The sequence below is a fragment of the Sorex fumeus genome, unplaced genomic scaffold (genome assembly GCF_029834395.1).
Source record: "Sorex fumeus unplaced genomic scaffold, SorFum_2.1 ptg000002l, whole genome shotgun sequence".
In the NCBI taxonomy this organism is placed as follows: Eukaryota; Metazoa; Chordata; class Mammalia; order Eulipotyphla; family Soricidae; genus Sorex; species Sorex fumeus.
In genome coordinates, this window is record NW_026606059.1 from 72153801 (window position 1) to 72178886 (window position 25086).

Below are 25086 nucleotides of genomic sequence, written 5' to 3' on the forward strand. Positions count from 1 at the left end.
AGCCCAAGTGTCAAATGACTAATGCTGGCCAGACTGATATTTTAACATGTTATCACAAACCTTTTTGTTTAGGTACTGATTTATAAATTATTTTTTTAGTTTCTGCAAATATAATTGAAATAACACTGCATTTGAAAAAAATGAGCTATCTGCTATTTCTCTACCCCTCCTATTTTATTGTTTTACACCTCATTTTATGGTTATTTTTTTCTTCACTATGTGAGATGTTTTCTGGTACTGCTATGTAATTTAAATTTATTAATTGACTATATGTATGGTTCCCTCTCTCTTCGTTGGGATACAAACACTCATTAGTCATTACTCTCTCCCCTGGGGAGAGTGTTGAGGGTAGGAGAGAAGGATATAACTGGACTGAGTCATGTTTTGTATTCCTGGAACTGCATGGACCGACCTTTGAACATCCTCCAAACAATGAGTCAGGAGCAGTAGCCTCTGAGCACAACCAATATGGCATGTGCATGCCTGAAACTTTTGAGCAGATGATCAACATGTGAAATAATGAATCAGTTTCATGATCACAACCATCCTGTTATTCGTCGATTGCCTCGAGCAGGCCCCAGTAACTTCTCCTTCATCCTAGCCCTGATATTTTTAAAAAAGTGCCATATTCAAAGCTCTTTCAGAGTTAGAAGAATGAGACCCATCATTGTTACTGGTATTTGGCATATTGGGTACACCACGGGGAGTTTGCCAGACTCTGCCATGTGGGCAGGTTATATTCGTTAGCCTGCCAGTTTGTCCAAAGTAGGAATGAGATAATAAGATGTTGCTTCTGGGAGCTGGGTTTTATAGTCTCTGGGTCTTGGCCATTGGTGGGATTACATGGCGGGATGGGATTACACGGTGGCTGGTTCTGGAGGTCTTCGGCTGCAGGAGCCCTGGTCAGGGCAGGTAGGGGAACTCAACCCGCTCCCCTCCAAGGGGCCCCGGCGAGGACAGCCAGGTGCGGGGGCAGGAGATTGCGCTGTTCTCTTCCGGGAGCTGGGTTTTATAGTCTCTGGGTCTTGGCCGTTGATGGGATTACACAGCGCCAGGGGCCCAGTTGTTGGGTGTAACCCCTGCCTACTGGAATTTGGAGGATCTGGGTGGAGGATGCTCAGCCCCGATCTGAGCAGGCTTGGAGAGCTCAGCCCCGGGACCTGCATGCCTTTTTTCCTCGGCTGGTACCTTCATGCGCATGGAGAGTGGTCTCAGCATGGTGGTGGCTGGTTGTGGAGGTCTTCGGCTGCTGAAGCCCTGGTCGGGGCGGGGAGGGAAACTCAACCCACTCCCCTCCAAGGGGCCCCGGCGAGGACAGCGAGGTGCAGGGGCAGGAGACTCTGCCAGGAGACTCCCATCAACGGCCAAGACTCAGAGACTATAAAACCCAGCTCCTGGAAAAGAATCAATTTAATTGTCACATATATAGGCAGTTCCCTTTTCTTAGGTATATATAGTCCAGTCTGGGATCTGATCTCTAATTTAGCATAGTCAATCCCCAATCCTGACAAAAGTATGGTGGTGAAAGTACCTTCATTTTAGAAAGGAAGGGGTCCATCAAGCAGCTAAAACAGATTGAATCCATGTTGCAAGTGACAGGCAGTCTAGTGTGAGCTGTATCCTAACATAAAATTAGTACTAGTCTGTGAGGAAGTGGACTAGTGCTGCTAGGAGAGACTTCGGATATGTTGCCAAGATTAGACTTCTTGATCTTTCACTTATTGTTTGGACAGATTAAGAGTAATATTGCTAAATCTCAGCTTCCTCATTCTTAAAGTTATTGTGATAAGTTATATTTTCAGTATAGGAACAAACAAAGTGAACTATGAAAATCACTGAGCATTGTGTCTGGCACATAATAAGAACTCAATTATTTCACAGATCATAAATATCAACAAACTATTCATGAAAATGAAACAGACTATTCTCCAGGTTCTTTTAGTGGGAAGTAGACCAGGCAAGTAAGTTGGTATATAATACTAATGGAAATTAAAATAATGGATTGGGAGGTAGAGGTTTGGAAGAAAGTTGTAAGATTCACTTGGGGAGGAATTAATCAAATTATTCAAGCTTTCTGGAGAGTTGGGTAAAGTTACCTTGGCTTTAGATTATGTGTTGGGGTGTGCTATTCCTAAAGGAAAAATTTCTTGTTCCTCAGGTGTTTGTGAGTGAAATACAAGTTGACTAATTTACAATACATTACTAAGACAAAATGTTCAAATGTTTATGATAATTGCATATGTATAAAATGTTGGCATTAGTCTACAAGGAACTCACTCTATTATCCTGTTTTTAGTGCTGAGTATTTCCCTAGTGTAACTCCATAGCGGTTTATCAAGATATTATATTTCTGCATGCAGACATTTCTATTTATCTTTAGAGGAAAATGATCTGGTAATTTTTATCCTTGCTAACCATCATACTTCTAGTTGTCTTTATGGTGAGTCATTGATGTTTTGGAAAGACGCTTTATTCTCTTCACATTAAGTAATGAATTTGTCTCTCTTTAATAAGTGCATCGTGTTGAATTGGTTGAGCTGGCAGAAAGGGGACTTTATTGGATGAAGAACTGAACATAATTTTAATAACCCTCATCAGCAGCATGATCTGAACTTGGATTTATAATTGAAATCAGTTTGTGAAACTAATAGGTAAAGGTAAAGGTAAAGGCCCTCCCGTTGATCGTCGATTTGCTCGAGCGGGCCCAGTAACGTCTCCATTGGAGACTTTGTTGTTACTGTGTCTGGCATATCGAATACTCTCGGTAGCTTGCCGGTCTCTCCGAGAGGGGCGGAGGAATCGAACTCGGGTCGGCCATGTTGGCTGCTTGTAAGGCGAACGCCCTACCGCTGTGCTATCGCTCCAGCCCACTTTAAACTTCTAAGTGGCCATTATGCATTATTTGAGAAGTTAACTCCCACAGCTCCTGTCCATACTTTTCTGTACCTAGACTAACTGGATAGTACAATAGAGACCCACATTTTCTTTTGCAACTCTGTCTTCATGATTAAAACAAACAAAGCAAACGCACGATCTCTCTTCTCTACCTGTGACACAGGCATGGATGATCACCATTTTAAAACATGTGCCTAGCCTGATATGATTTACGAAGTACTTTTGATTAAAGATGTCAAGGAGAAAGGTGGAGTTGGGGAGGAGCCAGCAACAAAAGCTACTACTCATTAGCTTAAAATCTGGGCTCAATCACGGCAGCTCACCATCTGTCTGAATTCTGAGTCTGTCTTGAATTTTGAGTGGGAGGCACAGACGCCTTGAGACTCCTTGAGCTCAGAGAGCTTTCTGTAAGAAAGGGCCTTCACAATGATGTGGCTGGGCCAAGAAGGGTTCTCTGCTAAAGGAAATGATATTAGGTGGAGCATCTCTGGCTGTTGCCTATTTATCTCAAGGGTCCTAGCCCCAGTAGGATTGCATGGAAACAAAAAGGACCGACCAAACAGCCTTGATTATATAGGTCCCTCTTACTGTGTTCAGACCTTGTGATGCTGTCTTCCTTCAAGAGAAAGTTGGTGACAAAGTTAATTCAATATTGTGCAATATAGAGTGGATTCTCTCCGTTGCAAAGTTAATTCACTACAAGGGTCTTACCAGGGTCCTTTAATGAGAAAGTGAGTAGGGCCATGATGGTTGATGTGCAAGGAAAGTACCAGCCATGTTAGCCAAAGATACAGATAAAGATGGGTCCCCGTTCAATATTGTGACACAGTGTTCTTGCCTACCAGCTCTGGACCTTGTGGAGGGGTCACTTGCTGAAACAGAAAGGAAAACTATCTTGAGAATAAAGAAGTAGCTGTAAATATGGTAACAGAGGTCAAGCCTTTGAGATCAGTGTTTCTGATTGTCCTGACACTTAGATAGATTTTAAAAATTTGCTTGAGAGTATGGGGAAAAATTGTCTACTATAGAGGCAGGGGGAGGGTTGGGATGTGGGGTTGGATACTTGGGGCATTGGTGGTGGAAAATGTGCACTGGTGGAGAGATGGGTGTTCGATCATTGTATGACTGAAACTCAAACATGAAAGCTTTGTAACTGTATCTCATGGTTATTCCATAAAAAATAATAAAGTAATTTGCTTGAGAAGTTATTTCTTGGGAATGAATCCAAGAGATGGCCCACTGTCAAGTGTTTAGATAACGCTAAACATTAAAATCACCTCAATTTTCTACCACTGCAGTTCATTTTTCTAAGTATAAATGGCATTCATCATGCTATCAGTCAATCCTTTTCTTCTCTTCCATTTCCCACAATGAATCGTCAGGCATAAATCCATATCCCCCTCTCTGCTATTCCCTTCATCCCTTTTGATTATGACTTTCCCATTTTGTGTCACTGAAATAATAGGTAGCTCTTGTGAGGAATAACCACTTCATTCTTTAGAAGCCCAAATGGTTCTATTATCTTCATTTGCATCTCTCTTCTTGAATCTTAATTAATTCCTCCTTTATTTCATTTATTTATTTTTGACTTTTGGGGTCACACCCAACAATGCTCAGTAGTTACTCCTGGATATGCACTCAGAAATTTCTCCTGGTAGTGCTGAGGTACTATATGAGATGCCAGATTTTAAATTTGAGGCAACTGTGTACAAGGCAAATGCTCTCCCTGGTGAACTATTGCTCTGGCCCAATTCCTTTTTAAAATTCATATATTTTTTATTTACTGGAAAAAAACTCCATTGATTGTACCAGGAATGATGCTAGGTGCTACTAGTGGATCAATTAGACACAGTCCCTTTTGCCAAGGAAAAGTTGGCCCTTACCACTTCCAAGACTAATAACTTGCCTGAACCATCCTTCTTTGTCTTTATTTTTGGGGTCAATCCACTGATTCTCAGGGGATATTCCTGCCTTGGTGCTAAGGGGTTATTCCTGGTGGTGTTCAGAAGAGCATATATGGTATTGGTGATCTAATACAGGCTTCCTGCATGCATAGTAAAAACTCAGACAACAGTCTTGTTGAATTATTTCTCCAGCACCTGCCTGCACTCTTTATTGTATTCCTTCTTGCATCAACAGGACCTGTGCTCTTTTAATATTGAATCTTGTTCATATATCTATGTATATCAAACTTGACCAGCCCTTTACTATCATGAAATAAATAAATTCAGGGTTCTTTCCTACTAAGAAGTATATATGTATTTTAAAAAGTGAGCGATAGCACAGCGGGTAGGGTGTTTGCCTTGCATGAGGTCGACCTGGGTTCGATTCCTCTGTCCCTCTTGGAGAGCCCTGCAAGCTACTGAGAGTATCCTGCCCACACAGCAGAGCCTGGCAAGCTCCCCGCAGAGTATTCAATATGCCAAAAAGAGTAACAACAAGTCTCACAATGGAGGCGTTACTGGTGCCTGCTTGAGCAAATTAAACAACGGGAGGACAGTGCTCCAGTGCTCCAGTTCTGCATCACTTCTTCCAGTTATTACCATTCTCTACTATTCTTCCAGTCATTACTGCCTCTCTTAGCTCTGTTCTCCATATAGACTTTGTTAAAACAGCTGGTTACCCTTACTTGCTTTCCAATTATTTTCTTTAAAACATGTTTTTAATTAATTTTTTATAAAGTTGTTCACAACTTAATTTTTTACATTCATTATTCCGACACCAATCCTACTACTATACACCTTCCCACAACCATTATTTCCAATTTTCCCAACCACCACTCAAGCATGCCCCAATAGCATGCCCTAAATGATTTATTTTGTATTTATTTTGCTTGTTATAAATAATTCACTAAAATAAACAAAAACATATTTCCTTAAAAGAAAGTGTGTAAAGATTGTTATATCACAACCTGGAGCCACTAAGCCCCATCTAAGAGATTACAGCATGTTGTTACAGCTTAAGCCTTGTGTGTTAATATTTTCTTAATCATTGGTTGCCTTCTGCTTAACATCACATTCAATATGGTGTGCCACTCCTGGTACATTAGTGGTATAGAGTATGAGATGTCACATTCGTGGTCATGCTCCAGAAACTAAAATTTTGATGGGGTGATACAGCTGGTGTTAAATTTTTAACTGGATGGTGAATTTGGGGTTCAGAATCATCTCTATAATTTGTTACTCTTAGCAATCCCATACTAGAAGGTTACGGGTTCTTATTTGGGGCCTTTTCAAACTTCATCTTTACCTCTTGTTATTGATACTTTTCAAAATCTCCATATCCACCCCCCACCCCAGTTACTTCCTTCTGCTTATTCTACAGATATTCTTCCCACCCCCTCAGAATTTTAGCTACTCCAGGGCCTCCTTTTCTCTTTCACAAAATTTTTTCCATGAATCATATATATCCCAGTTTTTAATAAATATTATTTACTCACAAATCTGTGTCTTGGTCAGATGCTTTTATGAGATCTATGTCTATATTTCTCACTACTGACTTTTAATCTTAAAAACTCTTCCAGTACCACATGGGCAAAACGGAACTCAACATGCTCATTCTCATTAAATATGTTACTCCTTGGCTATTTCTTATTATATTATCTGTTAATAATATATTAGACGGGCTGGAGAAATAGCACAGCGGTAGGGCATCTGCCTTACAAGCGGCCAACATGGTCGACCTGAGTTTGATTCCTCTGCCACTCTTGGAAAGCCCGGCAAGCTACCGAGAGAATCTTACCCGCATGCAGAGCCTGGCAAGCTACCCGTGACATATTCGATATGCCAAACACAGTAACAACAAGTCTCATGATGGAGGCATTACTGGGCCCGCTCAAGCAAATCAATGAACAACGGGAGGACCATGACTGGCCCAAATATATTAAACAACATGCTATTTTCATATTCCAGGCATAATCTGCTAGTACATTGTAAGAATTTTTGCATTAAATCCTAATAAGTACATGGAAAAATAGGTAGTATGATTGGCAACTTTACAGAGGTGCAATTAGTCAATTAGCTTGTTCCCACCAGCTCTGACCTCAAGACATGTGATTCTACAATATAGACTCTCAGCTTGCTACCAATATCTTTCTCAGGGGATCACCTGAGTTACCCTTGACTCCTTTCTTTTCCCCTCTTACATACCTACTTGGGCTGGAGCAATAGCACAGCGGTAGGGCGTTTGCCTTGCACGCAGCCAACATGGCCGACCCGAGTTTGATTCCTCCGCCCCTCTCAGAGAGCCCGGCAAGCTATCGAGAGAGTATCTGGCCCGCACGGCAGAGCCTGGCAAACTCCCCCTGACGTATTCCATATGCCAGACACAGTAACAACAAAGTCTCTAATGGAGACGTTACTGGGCCCGCTCGAGCAAATCGATGATCAACGGGAGGGCCTTTACTTTACTTTTACTTTACATACCTACTCATGTACTTACTCTATTGATTCTATTCCATATGTATTTCTCTCAACCCAGGTTTGATTTCTCCACCCCTCTCGGAGAGTTCGGCCAACTACCAAGAGTATCTCGCCCACACAGCAAAGCCTGGCAAGCTACCCATGACATATTCGATATGCCAAACACAGTAACAGAAATTCTCACAGTGGAGGCGTTACTGGGCCCGCTCGAGCAAATCCATGAACAACGGGAGGGCAGTGCTTGCTACAATCAGTACTGCTATTTACCTTCTTTTCAGAATAGCTATCTTGCCCACAGTATTATTGCGACTTGCCTGACTAAGGTCCTAGTCTTTGTTTCCTTATTTGCCTGCATGAAAGACAGTGATCTTCCTCAAAGATCAATCTGACTATAGAACTCCTTGCTTTGCAATCTTTCAGTTTCTTTTCAGAGCCTTTAGAATACAGTGCAAATCTCTCTATAGCACTGTAGCACTGTCCTCCCATTATTCATTGATTTGCTTCAGTGGGCACCAGTAACATCTCCATTGTGAGACTCGTTACTATTTTTTTGGCACATTGAATACACCATGGGTAGCTTGCCAGGCTCTGCTGTGTGGGTGGGATACTCTTGGTAAATTGCCAGGCTCTCTGAGAGGTACAGAGGAATCGAACCCAGGTTGGCCGCATACAAGGCAAATGCCCTACCTGCTGTGCTACCACTCTAGCCCGAATCTCTCTATATCCTATAAAAAAAACCTATTGTTTCTGGTTCCTTTTTACTTCATTAGTTTTGTTTTTGTTTCCCAATACTAATGAACTACAGGTCTCTGGACAAATTGTATTCCTTCCAGACTCTCAGCTTACATTCAGAGAACTAACTTGGTAACAAAAACTTCTTTTTTTTTTCACCTAGTAAGATATTAATTTGCAAGGTATAGTTTAAGAGTCTTCCTTTTCCAGAAAGTCTTCTGTTGCACATCTCTACCCAAGGAATCAAAGAGAAATAGCACAAATTTGTCTATTTCTCATGATAACACTTATAACCCTTATGGCGTTAATGAAATCAACTCCCCTGTTTTCTGTCTTAGATTATGAGTAGGTAGTCTGAATTACTCATTTTGTCTTAGTGCCTAATGCAGTGGCTAATATAAAATCATAGTGAATTGGCACAAAATGTTCTCAGTTTTATTATTTTCTCATTCCATATTTCAACACAGTTGAATGGATTATAATAATTTAATAAGGCCATTCTTAATGGCAGTATAGTATATCTACAGTGTACTGTAGTTGATTGTCACAAATGCATTGAATTGTGCTTATTTCATTCTGAGAGATGTCTAATTGATTCATACAGATATTTTTGGAGATTCAGCTGAGCACTTTGTAATTTCTGGTTAAATATTTCACCAATAGTATTACCCTACATCTGAGCCTATACATGTCTTTCCTGATAGAGTAGAAAATGCAGCCATGCACTCTTCTCTCCTGCTTCCCTCACCCCACACATTTTCTGTAAAAATGATCTTTCAAATATTTACCAGGTAGTATCAGTCACTAAAGCAAATTTTACAAAGAAACAAACTAAGAACTCAGTGCCCAAGGCATGAGTCACATGATGTGATAAATGATCTTTATTAGTTTGGGGCCAGAGGGAGAGAACAGTGATTAGGGGTCTTCATTTGCATGCAGCCCACCCAAGTTCAAGCTCTGGCACCATATATGGTCACCAGCATCTGCCAGGAAGTGATCCCTGAGCACAGAGCTTTGAACATCACCATATGTGGTCCAAATACAAAACAAGAAAACAAGAAACAATTGTGGGGTGTTCAGTATTTATCTTGCCCTCTCCCTCTCACAATAGAGCCACCTTTTTTCATTGAGTCACTTTCTTATTTTCCAAACTAAAAGCTGTTGCCGGCAGAAAATATGCTGAGTTCTCCCCTGGTCATAAATCCCCATAATACTCAAACAAAGGCACAGAATGGAGATATGAAAGATGCTTCACTTACTTGCAGTGACTATATAATTATGTTTGGGCAATCTAAGGCATAGCCAAGTCTGCTGTCTATGGAAGGCTGTATTTTTTTTTTCTAATTTGATGCTATCTACTGCTATTTCAACTAAATTTGTGTCTGATTTTACATTGTTTATTGATTTGAACGTTTTCATATATTTAGACTGTTTTGATTTTCAAAGCTAATTTAATTTTCAATATTAAAAAGTACAACTCTCATGCAGTTCTAAATGTTTTTGACTCTCATAGGAAGTCCATAGCTTCTCAGTTTTAGATAAACACACCTATTCTTTTAAAAATTAATTTTAAGAAATTGAAGTTACATTTGTTTATATGATATGATATAGGTTTCAGATATATATAGCTATGAACCTCTCACCCATTCTTTCTTTAATTTCCTTCTGACAGTATTTTAGACATAAGTCCCTTAATATCTCTTTAAAAATTCCACCCATTCTTAGTCTCTTAAAAATTGCTAGAGTCTTCAGAGTCAAAGGCTGGAAAACAATCCTACAGGCAAACAGATCCCATAAAAAAGCTGGGGTAGCCATCCTTATATCAGACCACATCGATTTCAGAGTGAGGAAGGTCATAAGAGACAGTGAAGGCCATTTCTTGTTGATCAAAGGATCTGTACAACAGGAAGAACTTACAATAATAAATGTATATGCACCTAATGAGAGACCAGCAAAGTACTTAAAACAACTACTCATAGATTTGGAAAAAGACATCAATAGCAACACAATACTAGAGGGAGACTTCAACACTGCTTTGTCACCTCTTGATAGATCAACCAGACTCAAGCTTAGCAAGGACATACTTCATTTGAGGGAAACAATGGAAGAAAGGGACTTAGTAGATATATACAGGACACTTCATCCACAAAAAGCTGAATACACATTCTTCTCAAGCGTACATGGAACATTCTCCAAGATAGACCACATGCTGAGCCACAAAACATGCCTCCATAAAATTAAGAAGGTAGAGATTGTATCAACAATCTTCACAGACCATAATGCGCTGAAATTAGAAGTAAATCACACACAAAAACAGAAAACTAAGTCAAACATCTGGAAATTAAACAGTGCACTATTGAACAACGAGTGGATTAGACAGGAAATCAAAGAGGAAATCAAAAGATTCCTAGAAACAAATGAAAATGAGAACACGAGTTACCAAAACTTATGGGACACAGCAAAGGCTGTGTTAAGAGGAAAGTTTATAGCTTTACAAGCATTCCTCAGGAAGGAGGAGTGAGCACACATAAGTAACCTAACCTCACAGCTTAAGAGCTTGGAGAAGGACCAAAAAAAGGAGCACAACCTGAACAGGAGAAAGGAAATAATAAAACTCAGAGCAGAGATTAACGAGATGGAAACCCAAAAAACAATCCGAAAGATCAATGAAACCAAGAGCTGGTTCTTCGAGAAAATTAACAAGATTGATAAGCCTCTAGCAAAACTCACAAAGAAAGGAGAGAGAAAACCCTAATAAACCAAATCAGAAATGAAAAGGGGTCATTACAACAGAAACCACAGAAATTCAGAGGATCCTCAGGGAGTACTTTGAGAAGCTTTATGCCACGAAACATCAAAACCTCGAGGAAATGGATAAATTCCTAGACTCCTACAGACTCCCAAGGCTGAACCAAGAAGACCTGGAATACCTGAACAGACCTATCACCATCAAGGAAATTGAAATGGTAATAAAAAGTCTCCCCAAGCACAAAAGTCCTGGCCCGGATGGATTCACTAGTGAATTCTTCCAAATCTTTAAAGAGGACTTACTCCCAATGCTCTTTAAGCTTTTCCATGAAATTGAAATATCAAAAACACTTCCGAACAGTTTCTACGAAGCAAATATCACACTGATACCAAAAGCAGACAGAGATACCACAAAGAAAGAGAATTACAGGCCGATATCCCTGATGAACACAGATGCAAAGATGCTCAACAAACTACTAGCAAATAGAATCCAACTACTCATCAAAAAGATCATACACCATGACCAAGTAGGATTCATCCCAGGGATGCAAGGATGGTTTAACATTCGGAAATCAATCAACATAATCCACCATATCAACAAAAGAAAAGATAAAAAGCATATGATCATATCAATAGATGCAGAGAAAGCATTTGATAAGATCCAGCACCCCTTTATGATGAAAACCCTAGCCAAAATGGGTTTAGAGGGGACCTTCCTCAACATAATTAAAGCCATCTACCACAAGCCTACAGCAAGCATCATCCTCAATGGGGAAAACCTGAGAGCCTTCCCTCTAAGATCAGGGACGAGACAGGGATGCCCACTCTCTCCACTGCTGTTCAATATAGTACTGGAAGTACTTGCAGTAGTGATTAGGCAGGAAAAAGATATTAAGGGCATTCAGGTAGGAAAGGAAGAAATCAAGCTCTCACTATTCGCAGATGATATGATACTCTACTTAGAGAACCCAATAACCTCCACCAAAAAACTCCTAGAAACAATAGACTCGTATAGTAAAGTTGCAGGTTATAAAATCAATACCCAAAAGTCCATGGCTTTCCTATACGCAAACAGTGAGAGAGAAGAAAGCAACATGAAAAAAACAATCCTGTTCACAATTGTGCCCCAGAAAATCAAGTACCTAGGAATCAGCTTAACTAAGGAAGTAAAGGACCTGTACAAAGAAAACTACAAAACGCTACTTCAGGAAATAAAAGAGGACATGAGGAAATGGAAAGATATTCCCTGCTCATGGGTCGGGAGACTTAACATTGTCAAAATGGCAATACTACCGAAAGCATTGTATAAATTCAATGCAATTCCTATAAGGATACCCATGACATTCTTCAAAGAAATGGAGCAAACACTCCTGAAATTTATATGGAAGAATAAGCCCCCACGAATAGCTAAAGAAATTCTTGGGAAAAAGAAAATGGGAGGAATCAACCTCCCGAACTTCAAACTGTACTACAAAGCAGTAATAATTAAAACAGCATGGTACTGGAACAAAGGCAGAACTGCAGACCAATGGAACAGGGTTGAATACACTGACATCTCCCCTCAATCATATGATCATCTAATCTTTGATAAAGGTGCAAGTAATGTGAAATGGAGTAAGGAAGGCCTCTGTAATAAATTGTGTTGGCATCACTGGACGGCTACATGCAAAAAAAATGGACTCAGAACTCTGCCTAACACCATGTACAAAAGTAAGATCAAAATGGACTAAAGACCTCAACATCAGACCAGAAACCATAAGGTACATTGAAGATAAAGTTGGCAAAACCCTCCATGACATTGAAGCTAATGGTATCTTCAAAGATGCCACGCCACTGGCCGAGCAAGTGAAAACAGAGATAGATAAATGGGACTATCTTAAACTAAGAAGCTTCTGCACCTCCAAAGAAACAGTGACCAAAATACAAAGACAGTCTACAGAATGGGAAAGGTTATTCGCCGAATATACATTTGACAAGGGGTTGATATCCAGGATATACAAAATACTGGTTAAACTCCACAAGAAAAAACATCCAACCCCTTCCAAAAATTGGGCAATGAAATGAACAGAAACTTTCTCAAAGAAGAAATCCGAATGGCAAAAAAGCACATGAGAAAATGCTCTACATCATTAATCATCAGGGAGATGCAGATCAAAACCACAATGAGATACCATCTCACACCTCAGAGACTGGCCCACATTCAAAAGAACAAAAGCAACCGATGCTGGCGTGGATGTGGCGAGAAAGGGACACTCCTTCACTGTTGGTGGGAATGTCCACTGGTTCAGCCCTTCTGGAAAACAGTATGGACGATTCTCAAAAAATTAGAAATTGAGCTCCCATTTGACCCAGCAATACCACTCCTGGGAATATATCCCAGAGAGGCAAAAATGTATAGTCGAAGTGACATCTGCACTTGTTTGTTCATTGCAGCACTCTTTACAATAGCCAGAAACTGGAAGAAACCTGAATGCCCACGAACAGATGACTGGTTAAAGAAACTTTGGTACATCTACACAATGGAGTACTATGTAGGTGTTAGAAAAGATGAAGTCATGAAATTTACATACAAGTGGTACAATATGGAAAGTATCATGCTAAGCGAAATGAGTCAGAAAGAGAGGGATAGACATAGAAGATTGCATTCATCTGGGGGATATAAAGTAACAAAGTATGAGATTAATACCCAAGAATAGCTGATATCAGCACCAGGAGGATTACTCCATAACTTAGAGGCCAGCCGGGTATCCTAGAGGAAAGGGCAGTTCAGATAGAGAAGGGAGCACCAAATAAAGGATGTTTGGAGGATCCTCCCAGGAGGGGAGATGCATGTCGAAAGTAGACTATGGACTGAACATGTTTGCCACTCAATTCCTCTTTTGCAGACCACAACACCCAAAAGGAGAGAGAGAACACAGGGGATTGCCCTGCCACAGAGACAGGGGGGGATGGGGGGATGGTGGTGGGAGGGATATTATCCATGGTGGTGGAAAATGGGCACTGGTGGAGGGATGCGTATCTGATCATTGTATAATTGAAACCAAAGCACAAAAAATTGTAAATCTACAACTGTAAAAAAAAATAAAATAAAATAAAGGGAAAAAATTGCTAGAGTCTTATTTGATTCTTCCATTTTCCTTATCCAGTATTAAAAAAAATTTTTATTGAATCACGGTGCGATACAGTTACAAAGATTTCTTTTTTGAGTTTCAGTCATACAATAATAGAACACCCATTCCTCCACCAGTGCACATATCCACCACCAGTGTCCCCCAGTATCCCCCCATCCCAAACCTTCCCCTACCTCTATGCAGACAATTTCCCCCATACTCTCTCTCTACTTTTGGGCATTATGGTTTGCAATACAGATATTGAGAGGCTATCATGTTTGGTCCTTTATCTACTTTAGCACACATCTCCCATCCCAAATGATCCCTCCAAGCATCATTGACTTAGTGATCCCTTCTCTATTCCAGCTGCCTTCTCATCCAGCTCATGAGGCAGTCTCCTAACCATGGAGCAATCTTCCTGGCCCTTGTGTCTACTGTTCTTGAGTGTCAGTCTCATATTATGTTATTTTATATTCCACAAATGTGTACAGTCATTCTATGTCTGTCTCTCTCTTTCTAACTCATTTCACTTAGCATAATAATTTTCATAGTCATCCACTGATAAGCAAATTTCATCTTTCCTAACAGCTGCATAGTATTCCACTGTGTAGATTTACCAAAGTTTCTTTAACCAGTCTTCTATTCTCAGGTACTCTGACTGTTTCCAGATTCTGACTATTGGGAACAATGGTACAATTCCTCTACCATTCTTCACTAGGTCACTCTTCTATCCTGTCCATGTGACAGCCAATCTGGACACAAACATGAGTGAAGTTATGTTTTCACTAGTTTAGGACTTAGTCTGGTGGTAAAAACATTGTAAAATATTCTTATGGCAACCTGATATGTTGTACAAAGGCAAGAACAGAATGCAGTAAAGATGAGGACAAAACTCCCGATTATGACAGTGGAGGTCAGGAAACTGCTATAAGAAGTGACTTCTAAGAGGGAGTAGCAACTTAGTGAGAGATCACAGAATGCTTGCAAGTGGAAGGATATATTTTATAAACATGTTAATGTGGGGTCACTTTAGGATACAGCATATAGAATGGCTTTTTGGTGACAAGGGAAAGATGAATTTGGCAAAATATGCAGGGAGCAGGTCATCACTCTATATGCTGCATTGATTACTTAGGAGTTAAGCCTATGAGAAATAAGGATAAAAGAGGAGTTCAAATAATTATCGAATGGGAATTTTAACTGATTTTAGAGTAGACCGTAGAACATATTGACAATTAAGAGACAGGAAGGTTTGTTTGCCAGCTTTTCCCAGAGTTTGGGGATATAGAGAGACTGACTTCCTTGTTTAAAGAGCAGAAAGGAAATGATGAGCTAGGAGGTAAGGAAACAGTATTGGAACTTAGAGGTTTCAAGTGGAAAAGACTTCTGAGGTAAAAAATCCAGGGATCATTATTGCAGGAGGGTAGAGACTTTGAAACAGAAATTGAAGTCATCAAAAAGAACTGATTATAGTTCTATAAATGGGATATTACTGAGGGCCCATTGGCATGGAGACTCCCAAGTGAAGTAGCTGCTGACCATAGCATGTTGGTCAGGAGAATGAGGACGGGGTGGAGATGTCAGTATTGGTAGTAATCCTGGGTTGTTTTGCTAACTTCATTGAGAGAGTCTGGCTTGTATGTTCTCTAAGTCTCCTGAATGTGAATATTTGGTTTTATTGGCTAATTTATTCATTATACCTAAATGATTATTATTCCTCTACCCTTATCCTTTAATAGAACACACTTATAGGATAATATTGTTTTGTCCTTTCTGTCTTGCCATAGGAAGCTTAGGTTTACTGGGTTACTCCCATCACAGCGTTCCCATTCCTCTGTGTTTATTTATAATCTTTTTCTTTGTGCTCTGCTTTCTCAACCAATCACTTTTATATCCTAATCAGGCTCTGTTAATTTTTAAATATTGATTTTTCTCTTCTCCTTAATTTCTTTGCATAGTTAATTCAAAGCAATGTCCTTTTTGTATAGACACAGGAAGGCAGTCAATGCTATGTTCTTATAATTTGGGAGTTAATTGGCTCTAAATGATATTCAATTTCTGGGCATTTGTTTTCTTGACTTAAGCCTCAGTTTCCCTTGCTTCCTAGCACCCCAAAAGGAGGGCCTTGACAAGGTTCTGGATGGTCCCAGGGCAAGCTGTGAGCTACCCTGTCATCAAAATGGGCCAGGGCAAAGCTCCATAATACTTAACTATAAGTTAAGAACATGGTTATGGATAAATTCTGCCATGATCCAAAAAGTAACATCTAGATTAGGACCCTGCTAGGATTCACTGTCACTGTCACTGTCCTCCCATTGTTTATCAATTTGCTCAATCAGGCACCAGTAACAAATTGTGAGACTTGTTACTGTTTTTGGCATAGCAAATACATCAAAGGTAGCTTCCCAGGCTTTGCTGTGCTGGCAAGATACTCTCAGTAGCTTGCCGGGCTCTCCGAGAGGGGCAGAGGAATTGAATCCACGCATAAGGCAGACACCCTACCCACTGTGCTATCGCTCCAGCCCTGCTAGGGTTAGGAAAGATTAATCTGGCCTGAGCACTATAGTCTGGTATCTATAGTGAGATGTCCACAGGAGGCCACCCTACAAATTTAATGTATCTCTTACTCTGTCCATACAAAATAAGTAATATTAAGAAGTAAAATTAAGATATTAATTAATATATTAAATAAGTTATTCTACTAAGGAGAGAAGAAATACCCCTAAGTGGTATTTTGCCCTTGAGTAGAAGGGCTTTCATATGTTCATTGCACTACTGGAACGGGGTGTGGTGACTACCCCCAATTCAGGGAGTTGGAGAGAGTCTACAGAGAGACCAGGCTTCGAGATGGAGCTCGGAGAGATGAGTGGGAGAGACAGGAGGAGATGAGAATGAAGGGCAGTGTGAGACAAAAAAGGGGAGGTTAGTGAGGCTGGAACAGGCGTGTGGAATAAAAGACAACTGATCATCAACCAACCGGTGGCCCTCGTTTTCTCCATCATGTGTTTGTTGGCAGTGGCTGCAAGCTGGGATAGGAATGTAGACCGAGACCACCGAACACAGGTGTCAAGAGAGAGCTTCAGGGCTTCCTAGCCACCGGGTGATTACACACACACTAATTTTAATTCTATGCTTTTTGTCTTATTGATAAAAATGGCTTATTCTTTCTTTCTTCCTCTTTCATCTAAACAGTCTCTCTCCTCTCATTCTCTGGAAATCTTTCTAAGCCTCCATGTCACTTTCATTTTAACAACTCTTTGTCTAGCCTCCAGCAGAATCATCTTGCTCTTACAGTTGATATTACTGTGCATTGATGAGCTGGAGTGTGGGGTTCAGGTTCTGCTCTTGTCACAACTAATTATGTGACCCTGAGCTGACCAGCGAACCTCTGGATGTTCTTCTAACTTTGAGCCTACACCTTAGAATTGCTGTGATTTTCAGAGTTTGATCAAAATAGGACAGTATAAAATGTATATTAAAAAGTCAAAACCTCCTGGATTCTGACTTTTCTGTAATTTTTGGGTGCTTGTTAGTTTTGTTTATTCCTGGACTCATAGTAGGAGTTCAATAAGCAATTATTTTTGATAGAATTATGATCCAAAACCACAAGTATAAACCTGGGGAATAAATAGTATGTGTCTAATGGACACAAAACATTACTGCAAAGAAAATTTATGTAGATTTATTTATCTATATAAAGTCATTTTTATTTTTAGGATGCAAATTGGTACATGAAAAGTATACTTTGTTTCTTTGGGGTTTTGTGTGTGTGTTTATAGGATTAAAGCAACATCTCATGCTGCCAGTTGTGTTTTTTTTTTTTACCACTGAACCATGTTTCCCAGCCCTAGAAAATTATTTAATTTTTAATAATTGCAATAAGATAGCATAATAGAATATATATGATAATTGAACCTAAACTGTTTTTTCTAACTTAGAAATCTTTATAGTTTTAAAATTTGTATGTTTTTGAGATAATACTGGTTTTACAGAAGTATAAGTGTTTATATGTTTTAGAGCACAATGCTAACACGCCAGACTTGTCCCCAAAGTGCTATTATCCCTCCACCAGAGCCCATTGGATACTTGTAGTTCACAGTTCTTTATATATTTTTTTTTGTGTGTGTGTGTTTGTGTGTGTGTGTATATGGGTTGGGGGGATTGGGAAATAGGGAATGTTGCTCCCAAGTGCTGCCCAGCAACTGTGCCCACATTGCAATGCAAGGGTCTTGCAATGCAAGAGTGCAGAGTCCTTGGGCCCTGGGTACCTCCAGGATTACCTGGGCATACTTGGGGAACATGGAGTGCTGGGGTATTATCTCTCTGGCCTCAGTTCTTTCAAATTTTAAGGATATACTTAAACCAAGACAAGCAGAATTAGAAATTTAAACAATTAGAAATTTACAGCTAGAGATTAAACACAAACAAAGACTATTTAGAAACAATTGATGGGCTTGTGAAGACACTATGAGAACTCTCCCAGTAAATTGAGAAGAAATATTTAATTTCGTTCCCATTGCTAGAGTCTGGTATGATTAATTTGCTCCGTGATCATTGATTAAATTATCCATACAACATACAGATCGTTACCCTCTCAAAGACCAGCCCCATTGACCAACATTTCATCATTATGACTCTTTTTCTTGTGTATTAAAGGTCTTCCTTATTCAAGATTTCTTGTTTATAAAGTAAAAACTGGGATTGGAGCAATAATACAACGGGTATGGAGTTTGCCTTGCACTCGGCCAAACTGGGTTCCATCCCCAGCGTCCCATACAATTCCCCAAGCACTGCCAGGAGTGATTCCTTAGAGTACAGAGACAGGAATAACTCCTGAACATTGCTGGGTGTGAACCCCAAAAGAAAAATTAATTGATTAATTAATTAAATAAAAAAGTGAAAATTGGGGGCTAAAGCGATAGCACAGCGGGTAGGGTGTTTGCCTTGGACACAGCCGACCCAGGTTCGATTCCCAGCATCCCATATGGTCCCCCGAGCACCGCCAGGAGTAATTACTGAGTGTATGAGCCAGGAATAACCCCTGTGCATCGCCAGGTGTGACCCAAAAAGCAAAAAAAAAAATTAAATAAAAAGTGAAAAATTGTAGCTCAACAGTAAAGCATGTAACTTGCATGTCTGAGACATTAATTTGATCCCTGCCCACAAGAAAAATAAACAACAAATGAATGGTAAATGGGTAAAATAAAATAGCTAAAAAGTTAATAGTATTGGAGTCAGGATTGGAATTGGAGGGAAGAAGACAGAGAAAGAAGACAGATTTTAACTCTTATGCTGTGGTCTTCATTTTTCTTTTCCCACTGGAGGTAACTAAAGAAGAAGTCAAGATGTTGGGGCTGGGGAGCAGGGCAGGTGTGAGGGAAGGGGCAGGTGGGTCAAGAGAGAAGATGAATTTTTTCTGATCCATTTCAATTGATTTTGACCACAAGTCTGTCAGGTTATTGCTTCTCTGACTTTATTAATGAGAAAACTGAGGCTTGGAGAAGTTGACAGCAGTCTTATCCCTCTCCTTGGATACTTAGTGCTGAGTACCTGAATTGATGTAAGGAAGAGACTCCTCAGGCATTACATAGCTAGAGCTGAAATGTGACAAAGGTCATTGTTTAAAGTGTGTCTCCTTAGGGTCAAAAGAGCCAATTGCAATGCAAAATTTCATTCTATCAGTTAGTTGTAAATTAAAAAAAAACCTAGTAAAATCCCCACATTTGGCCTTTACATATGATACTCTTTTTAACTTTTTTAAAATGTTCTTTTAGGTTATGCCCATTTGGCTTTAATAACTTGCTTAGGAAGACCTGTCCTAGACAGTATTCATTAAAATGTAAATTAAAGTCTCCTAAAAAAAGTGCACAAAAATATTAAAATAAATGTCCTTGGGCTATAGTAGGTAGAATTTTGAACCCTTTGAAGATCAAAGAAAAGAGCTATTATTATAAACCACAGTACCTAAAAGGAAAAGAGGTGTGGGGGGAGAGAAGAGAGAGGAGAAGAGAGAGAGGAGGGGAGAGGAAAAGAGAGAGAAAGAGAGATTGAGAGAGAGAGAGAGAAGAAAAGTGTCTGTCATAGAGGCAGGCTTCAGGAGGGGCAGGAAGAAGGGTACTGGGGGCATTGATGATGGGAAATGTACACTGGTCAAAGGACAGGTGTTGGAACATTGTATGACTGAAAATCATGAACAACTTTGTAACTACATCTCATGGTGATTTATTTTTTAAAAAAATTTAAAAAGAAGAAGAAAAAAGAAAATATATAATTTAGAAGAGGGAAAAACCAAATCAAAGGTGACTGATTTGGAATCAAATGGCTGTGGGTTCTGGTTCTAAGTCCCATTCACCAGGTGCACTGCCCATCTTTCAGACTCAGAAGCCAGTCCCCATATTGAACTGTCCTCTCTTCATCCTCTGAGTCAATAGGTTCCCATCCCAATTATTGTTTCTTTGGAAAAATCTCACTGTCTCACATCATTAAATTTTTTCCCAATGACAATTTGATGACCTCATGTCAAAATCACTACCAATATTCCCAAGTAGGTCGCCTGCTCTCTGCTCACATTCCTGTTATTTCTACACAAAGACCAAATGCCTCTGACGATGGTTCTCTCCACAATCCTTTATCTCCTTTTCTTACAAAAGCATATAGATACTCTCTTACTCTCACACAAATTCTCTAACACTCTCTCACACACAGTCACTCTCTCACACATACACATTCTCTCTCTATATCTCACACATACTCTCACACACAGACTTACACACTCTCTCACACATACATTCTTTTTGTCATGCACACACTCTCTCTTTCTCTCTCACACACAAAAACACACTTTACGTCATTTATTTAAGTCACTCAAATACTCCATACTATAGATATGCCTCCACTATGGGCTCTTCCTTCCCCCTATTCAGTCCTCCATCCTTCTTAGACTAGGTACATCCTTCTCTTATGGAGTGCTCTCTCTCTTGACTTTTACTTCCTAAATTATCTCATCCATTCAGAATCTTCTCAAATATCATCTTTTCCATGAAGCTTTCTCATCCTTGCAACCTGTAATTTCTCCCGCTTATTTTTCTTCTGAGCTTTCAATCCATCCCTAATCCAGACTGACTTACACAACTTATTACTTAAATGTACTTCTATGGGTTTATGTGTTGTCTCTGTTTCTCAGAGAGGGCATTATTGAGAAATGCTCTTACTCTGCAGGCCTGTCCTGTGAATTGTCAGATAGGCCTGGCTTCCATTGCTCTTCTCTGTTGCCATTGATGTTACTGTGACATCCCCAAGTGCTCTGTATGTTTCCAAATGCCCTCCTAAAAATGTCCCTGGAGAAGTTACCAGGCGATAAACACAACCATTCAACAAATGATCAGTTTGACCAGTGAGTATATTTGTAAGAATAAATCTGTTTTTCTCTCACATTTTCCATATATTAAAAAGTTGATAAGAGGCTCACTGACACTCAAATGTTTGTTAATCATCACTCTAGGTGTGTCTCATCAGACATTTCATTGAACTTTATGGCTATCCTGCGTATTTCTCTTTATTCTCATTTCATAGATGAGCAAAAAGATAAGACATGGAGTTATAATTACCCAGGCCACACTGCGTGGGTAGGATCCTGGCAGTAAAGTCCAGAGACTTAGGAGCCAGCTCTTTGACTTTGATTTCAAAGGCAGCCTATCTGTAAGAGCCTTGAAACAAGAGTGTGGACATGTAATGTAATTAGTTATTTAAATAACATTATTAATGCTGATAGATACTAATGACTATTATGGATAGAAAGGACATTAAACCAGGCAAACATTAAGAATTAGCATAATATAGATCAAAGACTAACAGAATGAATTGATTCCTTGACCTTCTTTGTTGCAAACATTAACCTATGTTTAATCTCTAATTTAATGCATATATTCTTTTACTAATATTTTATTATTTAATGCTTATCTTGGCAGGTCTCTATATTTCCCACAATCAATTTTTGAGAAATAAATAGCCAGATGTAATTTGCGTTAGGTACTACTGCCTAAACCCAAAGCAATAGAAAACTCAGAGCTGGAAATACTTGTTCAGGTATTTTCTTTCCACCATCTAGGTACTTTTAATAACAAAGTATATAAATCAAGTAATACTGCATCAGTTAAAAATTCTGTACATATTTCTTTTTTTAGCTATATTTCATTATTCACTTCATGGATATATAAAACACCTCCATTCCCAGTTTATTCCACCATATGCCCATCTGTCCAGCTACAATTATTCATATTTCAGTAATCTAGAGTTTGGGAATAATAGCATGGATAATCCACATGCAAACTTTAAAACTTGGTCTCTAACTAAATACATAGAAAGAACTGTACTCCTTCCAGAAATAAAAATGGAAAATGCAACTCACTTGAAAAAAATAAAACCCAATATTATTGATTTCAACAATTTTTGTCAGATTCTTTTTCAGCAAGGAGAATAATTATTTCCACATGTTTATTTCATTTAGCAAAGAAGGAAAAAGAGCTGAAAGGTAAAACCATAAGAAAGAGACATTTTGTGGAAAATTGACTAATGTGCTTATGAGCAATTGTATAAAAACAGAAAAATGCACCTCTTATAAACCATATCTGCTATAGAAAAGAGGCATATAATTCACTAATAAAACCACTAGTCTACTTAACCCCAGTGCATTAGGGTGATCTGAAAGCTTAAAGGAATTTTTGGTTATACTTAGCTGGAGAAAACAGACATTTCAAAACTTTCAATCATTCTTCATAAAAAAATGAGCTTGGTATTGGTCTTTTTATTAGAACATTTCCTAAAGCAATTGCATTTTCAGCTTTTGCAAGCTGGGCCACTTTGCAGGGAGCTATGGAAGAGGCAGATGGACTCTTTCCTTAGGAAGACTAAACAAATAAATGCAGAAACTCTTCTGTGTTAAGTGTCTTGTGACACTCTAGAATGTTAATGCATAGTTCATTATTATTTGGGCTTATCTTTTCTCAAACTATTTTATCAAATCTTTGTTCTGCAACCAAATTCCTAAAGATACCCAGGTGTTCCCTACAGCACTCAGAGATGGTCTAAATTACTCTTCCAGGAAGTCACAAAAATTTTAAAGTTTGGTTTGTGCCCTTACATTTCAGTGGCATCTGCACTGGTGCCTATGTATATAATATCACTTTTTTTTTGTGGGGACCACTTGGTGATGTCAGGAGTTACTCCTGACTCTGCGCTCTGGAATTACTCCACATGGTGCTCAGGGAGACATATGGGACGCTGGGGATCGAACCTGGATTGGCCATGGGCAAGGCAAGTGTTCTACCTGCTATACTATCTAAGCAGCCCCTGTGCTATCACTTTTTTTTTTACAGATCCACTTTTAGATCATCAGTTGCTTTAGAGATGGATTTAATATGTAAAGCAGAAGCTTACAGTGGGACACATTTGCATGATTGTATTTTGCTTCTGGTCTCTGCTAAGTAGGGCAAAGCTGATTCCATCTCATAAAGAACTCAAGAGTCCAGAGTGCTAACCATTGCACCATGGAACCCCGCTTCACAAAGAACTCTAGCCTACATTTCCTCTGTGCCCTTAAGGAGCCTCAGTTTACTTACCTGCTTCCGGGATGATATTGTGCTGTTGAAACATCGATTAGAGGTCTTTGAATTCAAGTTCTTGTTCTGATGGTTTGAGTCATTTTTCCAAGTCTTAGAGTTTTCTTTAGGATCAGAAGGAATGGGATTTAAGAAGAGGATCCTAGCTATAAACCCATAGAGAACAGTGGCCAGGATCATTGGCACAACGTAAAAGATGCCAAAATCCATCAGGTAAATAGGTGAGTAGTAGTTCCTGGAGATCTTGTAGCCACAGGACACCACGATAGCATCTTTATAGGTATTGATATTGAGATCCAGTAAGAAGAACCAGAGCATGCAGTAAACAGATGTGAAAGCCCACACAAAAATGATGATCTTTTTGGCTCTGGAAAACGTGCAGAGAAACTGGGCTTTGATGGGGTGACAGATTGCTATGTACCTCTCAACGGTAAAGGCTGTGATGGAACACGAGGATGCATTAATGCCCAAGTATTGGAGGTAAGTAATGCAAAGGCATCCAACATACCCATAGACCCAGGAACCATAGATACTCTCCGTGATGTTGGGGAGGCCGGCGGCCACCAGGACCATGAGATCAGCCACTGCCAGACTCACCAAGTAACAGTTTGTGGGGGTCCTCATGTGCTTGGTTCTCATGACCACCAGGACTACCATGACATTTCCTACAATGCCCAGACCACAGATAACGAGCACGAGTGAGATGGTGACCACTTGGTATTCTAAGGTCACTGCGGCACGTGGCTGAAGTTCTGTTTGGTTCAGTTCAGTTACTGTCTCATTATCCATCTTTAGTGACTCAAAGTTTCTCTGAAATGCTACTTAGAACATCTTCTCTCCAGAGCCTTTTTCAGAGTGGGCTGCCTCCCTGTGAACAGTTACAACAGGTAAAGACCACATTCATTCATACTGTCCCCATGTCTGGCCAAGTCCGAGATGCAGGTAAATCTCTTTTCTCCTTTCACCTCTCAGTTTTCTGCAGTGCTAGGGCTCCTGTGTACTACTGCAAACTCTTTTTCACTGCAACTCGAGCATCAAGCAGTAACTGTTTTGGCCAGCATAGTTAAAAGAGACCTGTTTCTTGCTTCCGAACAGAAAAGAAGACCCCACTCTCAAAGATTCCCCAGTGTGAAAATCTAAGCAATATATGCACTGGGAAAAAGAAATACAAAGAAATGTTTCAAATGCTTCAGCAAAGTGTAATAAAGAAAAATGCAAGCAGGCAGGGGGGAAAAAAACCCTCGATTAAGCTCGCTAAGCATTTTAGCCTTTGCCTTTACCCTCAGAGGGTCCCATCCCTTCAAAATTGCAAGTCTTTGAGATTACATCCCCATTAGCCCCCCAGCCCTTCACCCCCCAAAGAGAACAATTTTCCTCTCTTACCTTTTATTTTGTAGCGCTGCCTGCGTTTACCAGTGGATGAGGCAGTAATAACTCCAAGTTTCCAATCCCACAGAAAAATCTCATCAAATCTCTTTGGCAGGTAGACCCGTTAGCAGTGCTCAGTCTTCAGACCAGCAGTTCCTCACACCCTCACAGTCCTTTTCAACTAATGACAGACCA

General features: G+C 39.7%; 1 protein-coding gene across 1 annotated transcript in view; it reads right to left on the bottom strand.

Moving 5' to 3' along the window:
* Positions 1-24364, bottom strand: part of TRHR (thyrotropin releasing hormone receptor) — a 42785-nt gene extending 18421 nt beyond the window's left edge. The window contains exon 1 of the mRNA XM_056111409.1: positions 23524-24364. Within this exon, the coding sequence (XP_055967384.1) occupies positions 23524-24312 (789 nt within the window). The 5' untranslated portion in view covers positions 24313-24364. The remainder of the gene's footprint in view (positions 1-23523) is intronic.
* Positions 24365-25086: the final 722 nt, after the last annotated feature.